Source organism: Ochotona curzoniae, unplaced genomic scaffold, assembly GCF_017591425.1.
Source record: "Ochotona curzoniae isolate NIBS_2020 unplaced genomic scaffold, NIBS_Ocur_1.0 scaffold_1037, whole genome shotgun sequence".
NCBI lineage: Eukaryota > Metazoa > Chordata > Mammalia > Lagomorpha > Ochotonidae > Ochotona > Ochotona curzoniae.
Window position 1 is genome coordinate 34,573,539 of NW_024467083.1, and position 5,771 is coordinate 34,579,309.

The following is a 5,771-nucleotide window of genomic DNA, read 5'->3' on the forward strand; positions in this document are numbered from 1 at the left end:
GGAAGTGGCAGAGCCGGAGGGTGGGGGATGGGGCAGGTAGTGATTCCGGAAGGAACCATCTGGGCTCTGGCAGTCTGCACCTCTTTGTTGCTATATGGGAAGGGACAAGGGGTCCAAGAAAGCCAGACCCCACCAGAGGTACCCAGGGGCCCCTGAAGGTGAGCGGGGCAAGGGGAGGACTAGCCTAGCAAGGCACAAATGGCAGGGTGGCAGGCAGCGGGCAGTGGGGCAAGGCAGGGAGCATGGGTGGAGGTGGGATTGGGCCACTCTCATGGCCCCTCACTCCCGGACATAGACCCTGGTGCACACGACATCATCCGCAGTCATGACCTGGAAGGACAGAAGGCAGAGTCAGCCTGGCAGACCCTCCCATCCCCAGGTCTTACAGCTCTGGACAAGGTTGAGTGGAGACACTTGGGGACTTCCTGGCCTAAGGAAGGGGCAGAAGCCTGTCTCATGATACCTGAGCCGTGAATACTGCAGGGAAACCAGAAGTAAAAGCCCCAGGGACCAGGTCTTCCCGCCCCTGCCAATGGAACCCTGCTACTGCTACTGCTGGGACCCACCAGCAGAGCACGTCCTGTGCCCCACACCACAGGGGGCACCCCTTCTAGCTCATGCTGTCAGCTCAGTCCTGGGAAGTCAGCCCTACCAGGAGGCAAGAGAGAAGGGCTACCAGTCATCCTCAAACCTCAGCCACCCCTGGGTCTCCCGGGGGCATCTCCAAAGACAGCACTGCAAGGGGAGGAGGGAGGACTCACCAGGATCAGCTCCCCGTCATTGGTCAGCTCCCTGGTCCAGGAAGTTTTGGGGCCCTCTCCCTTCAGGAGCCTCTGCTCGCACACCATTTTGTTCTCACGCTCCCATCTCACCAAGCTCTGCAGCAACAGGTGGCTGAGTGAGCCAGGACTGGGCAGCCCAGAACCCCCAACCTTGCTCCTCCCCACTCTATCCCCATCCTCCCTGGGAACTTGCTCCTCTGGGAAAATGCAGATAGGAATCTAGAAGAGCCTGGAAAGTGGCCTATGGAGAGCTTAGGCAACAGAGGACATAGCTCTGAGAGACCCCTTTTCCCGGCACTCACCTTGCAAGGTTTTCCGTCCACGGTCTGTTCCTCAAACTCTTCCCCGATCTTGAAGTCAATCTCGGTGGTGCGCACGGTGGTGGAGGTCTTGATGTAGAAATGGTCTCCATCCTGTTTGATCTCCACGGTGGGCTTGGATGCTGCGGCTACTGCAATCTTCCTTAGCATCATGTTCACTCCTGTGGAGACAGAGGTGGGCTCCAGGGATCTGCCTCATCCCTCCCTGCCTATGTCACAGTTGGAGCTGACTGACCTCTGCCTTGATGGATGGCAGGGAAGAAAGGTGGTCAGTTCTCTGTCTGGAGCATCCAGGGAGGGTACCTTGAAGGGGACATAGGGTGGTACAACCCTGAAAAATGGCAAGGCTCAGGCAGTAAGGCCAGAGAGGCAGTGCCCCAGTCCTTGGAGAGCCTGTTCAAGCCCCAGCCTCAGCTTGTAAGGCAACAGGCCTGGACTAAGTTCCCTAAATCTCTGTTCTTTATTCCCAGAATTTTCCCACCTGCTGCCACCTCTGTGGGTTTATCTTGGCTTGCTCTGCTTGCCTGTGGCCTTTTGTTCTCTTTCTCCTTTGGAGACCTGCTGTGGTGTGTTCCCCACTGAAGTCCTAAGCATGTGCTCCTCAAACATGCACGGGGACCAGTATTCCTCAGTGGGGAGGAGATGGGGAGGTGCTTTCCCCCCACTACAGAGTGCCCCAGACTCCAAAGTAAGACCCCCACCCCCTGCACCAGACCCAAGGTGTCTTCCTGGCTCAGCACTCTGCCTGGCTGGGTGACAGTGGGCAAAGCGTGTGACCTCTCTGAATCTTGAATTCCTTGATCATCAGACGCTGTCAATGAGGATGCTGGCTTCGGACATGGTCCACGTGTTGCCAGGCCTGGCTGTAGGTCTGCAGGAAACCATATAGCTATGTGCACAGGTCTTATTATTTCTTTTTTTTTTTTTTCTTTTTATTGGAAAGGCAAATATACAGAGGATAGACAAAGATCTGTCTACTAGTTCACTCCCCAAGTGACTGCAATGGTCAGAGCTAAGCTGATCCAAAGCCAAGAGCCAGGAGTCTTCTAGTTGTCCCACGCAGGTACAGGGTCCCAAGGCTTTGAGTCATCCTTGGCTGTTTTCCCAGGCCACACGCAGGGAACTGAATGGGAAGTAGAGTGGTAGAGAAACGCATCAACGCCCATCTGGGATCCCAGTAGTTGCAAGGAAAGGATTTAGCCACTAGGCTACAGCGCTGAGCCTCGTAACTTTTACCGATGAAGCCAGAGTGGGAGTTCAGAGTCCCAGGCTCCTCTCCCCAAGTGGGAAGTACAGAAAGTGACACTGCCTCCCTCCTCCCATGCTGAGTCCCTTACTCCGGGACCGCCCTTTGCTGCCTCATGGCCAAGCCATCTCACTCAGCCTCTGTGTTCTAGTAGCCTTTCTCAGACAGGACCCCTGCCCTCTGCTCCCACAGTAAGAGAGAGGTGGATGGGTTTGGTGCAATGGCCCAATTGGCTATCCTTCACCCTGAAAGCACTACAATCCCATATTTAAAAAAAAAAGAAAGGAAGGAAGGAAGAGAAAGAAAGAAAGAGAAAGAAAAGAAAAAAGAAAAGAAAAGAAAAGGAAAAGAAAAGAAAAGAAGAGAAAAGAAAGGGGGCATAGGAGGCAAGAGAGCATTCTTTTGGGATAGGACCACAAATGGACCAGAAGACACTGCTGGACAGACTAGAGTCTGAGCTCCATACCCCATGTGACCTGGCCTGGCCAGGCAGGAGGAGTGCAAGTGGAGGGCAGCCCTTCAGGGATGCAACAGGGAGGGGTAGCAGGGCCAAGCTGGCCTCAACTTCCTGGCCTCCTCCAGGCCTGGGGGAAATAGCTCCTTGCCAAACAGATGCCCCACCCCTTGGGAGTCCCAGGAACCCTACTTTTTGGCTGCCAATAATTTGGGTCCTGGAGAAATAACTGAGCTCCTCAGGCCTAGTTGTCCTGGTAGAGGAGACACACCCTGCCCCATCTCCCTAGACAAAGAAGCTACTGTAGTGTTGTGGCACAGTGGGTTAAGCCGCTACTTGCAGTACCGGCATCCTGTCATTATAGTGTCAGTTTGAGTCCTGGCATCTCTACTTCTGATCCAGCAACCTACTAATGCACCTGAGAAAGCTGCAGAAAATGGCCCAAGTGCTTGGGTTCTTGCCACCCACATGGGAGACCAGGTTGGAGTTCCCAGGCCCTGACTTTGGCCTGGACCAGATCTGGCCATTGTGGCCATTTGGGGAGTAGACCAGCAGATTGCACATCTCTCCCTCTTGTCCTAACTTTCAAATAGATAAATAAACCATAAAAGACAGAGGGAGAGAGAGGCTGCAGTGCTCTGTTGCCAGCTGGGAAGTCCACCCAGATACCTGACACGCATTGTTCTCGCTGTAACAAAATCTGCTGTGTGACCATCATAGTTGATGGAGCTGACACCCCCAAACACCCCGAGCCTCCTTCACCAGGAGATGGACCCTCGAAAACAGCAAGTGTGGAGGTTAAGAGGAGGGACAGGGGTCCTGCAGAGCTGGGGCTGCGTTGTCTTCGAGCAGCCCCAGAGCTGGGCTCTGCTGACCTTGGCCAACTCCATGTTTGTCTAATGGGTCTGCTTTCAATCTGCCCCCTATCAGGGCCTGAGGAGGGCACGTGGCTCTGAGGGATCCTGCAGTGAGGACAAACAGGGTTGGGCTTTGGAACCTAGTCTCCAGCTGGGCCTGGGGGATGTGCCCAGCCACCACCTCATCCACTGGAGGTGCGGGTGGGGGGCAGCGGGGTGAGGCTAGGATCCCAAGCAAGTGGGGGAAGCGGCAGCAGTGATGTTTTGGAAATACCTCCATCATATTTGTTTCAGCAAGGAAGATTGGACTGCAAGAGGTATTTGTGGTCAGACTGCAGGAAGAACTGACCCTTGACTGGCACGAAGACCATATCAGCTATTCCATCAGTGTTCTAGACCCTTCTGAGGTCCAGGCTTGCTCCTTGCATCTCCTGTCCCACTCAGGGTGCCCTCCCCAGCCACTGAGCCATCTAGAGTCTCTGTTTAATCCAGAAATGGAGGGCAGGCTTACCGCTGGGCTCCCAATGGCTGAAGCCCCTGCTAACCTCCAGCTTGCCTGGAGTGGTCTCCCCAGCAACTAAAAGCTGGCCCCCGTCCCGCCCCTTCAGAATGAACCCCCAGAGAGAACCCTGCAGGAGGTGGGCCAGCAGAGTTGGAGGGGTAGGCTGGCTGCCATTCAGCAGCCCCCACCTCTGACAATAGCCTGCCCCCAGGCAAGGAACAGCAGGTCTCTGGGCAGAGAAGAGGCTAGAAACCTGGATTTTCGGAAATGTGGGATTGGGGTTTCACGCCAGGCCATTTGTTGAAACCCAAGAAAGTGATAATTATCCTGGGCAATTTCAGGACTCTTGGAAACGCTCTGGGTAGGAAAATATTTGTCTCATAGGTGGGGGTGGGGAAAAAGCGCAGGAGGGGGAAGGGAAGATGCAAACCACCTGGCAGGTGGGCGAGAGAGGTGAGGACTTGGGCAGGGATTGGGTCACACGTGGAGCACAGGGAAGGAGTCTGGAAGGCCTCCAAGGGGTCCCAGGCTGGAGGCCTGCCTCCTGCTCTTCCAGCCAGCAGCTTCTGAATTGCAGAGAGCCAGGTGCCTGGCTCAGTTGGCCAAGCCTGGGGCTAGAGCCACAGTCCCCTCCGATCTCGGGTTTCTGCTTTCTTTCCTCTTGATTGGAAGGTTCTGAGTCACAGCTGGGGCTGGTACTGCTCTGTGGGCACTCTGGCCATGCTCCCCCAGGAGGGACTTAAGAGACCTGCTCTTTTCCTTGGAGATATAGGCTCCCTATTCCCCCCACCCCCACACACGCACCCCCGGGGCCAGGTCCAGATCCCCCTTTCTTTCTTGTGCCCGTCTCTGCTGACTCTACCGCGCCCCCAGCCCTCCTGGACGCTGGAATCACCTCCTTACCCAGCGCTTTGAGCATTTCCTCAAAGTTTTCTGAGCGGATGATCTTCCAGTTGCCAGAGAAGTTGGACATGGTGGCTGCACCAGTGGCGGTCCCCTAGATTAGATCCCTCGGTGGGAACTCTGGACTCTCGTTCAAGCAGTCCTTCTGCGCCACCAAGAAACTCTGGGACGCGGACACGTATGAGGGCACCGCCAAAGCTGGCTTGGGTTCCCGCGCGGGCGGTTTTTATACCCTGTGCAGCCCGCCCCTGCCCAGGAATGAGGTGGCCCCGCCTCCCACTCTTCCCCCATCCCCCTGCCATCTGGGGGGGGGGCCCTGCGCCCCGGCCACCAACCCCCCACCCACTCCCCCTCCTCAGGTCTCTGGATTCTGCCTCATGGCAGGGGAGGGATGTGGGGAGTCCAGAATTTGCACAGCGCCAAGATAGGCTTTTCTCGAGTTCCTCTGTGAATGGGGAGGGGTACCGGTAGAGGGCAAGCACTTGAATTGGGGCGCCAGCGGGGTGGGGGTGGTGTGCAAATGTCCTGGTCTTACTGGTATTCTCTGTGGAGGACCACGAGATGCCGTCTCGCCTGTTCCCCATCCGCACCCAACCTGGCCGGGTGCACTGGACTCTTAGCACCGGACACCCGGCGACCCCAAGGGCGGGAGGACTCCAGATACGGCGCGGCTGCTGGGGAAAGGCTCGGGCGGCCGAGCTTGGGCT

General features: G+C 56.3%; 1 protein-coding gene across 2 annotated transcripts; it reads right to left on the reverse strand.

The window, feature by feature from the left end:
• Positions 1-207: 207 nt before the first annotated feature.
• Positions 208-5,134, reverse strand: CRABP2 (cellular retinoic acid binding protein 2). Of its 2 annotated transcripts, XM_040999049.1 has the most exons (4): positions 5,065-5,134; positions 1,085-1,263; positions 762-878; positions 208-330 (listed from the first exon to the last, which is right to left on the reverse strand). In XM_040999049.1, exons 1-4 carry the CDS (start codon positions 5,132-5,134, stop codon positions 280-282), a joined length of 417 nt encoding a protein of 138 aa, XP_040854983.1. In that variant the 3' UTR covers positions 208-279. The 2 variants fall into 2 exon arrangements, with proteins under 2 accessions (XP_040854983.1, XP_040854984.1); XM_040999050.1 differs by lacking the exon at positions 762-878.
• Between the last annotated feature and the right edge of the window lie 637 nt (positions 5,135-5,771).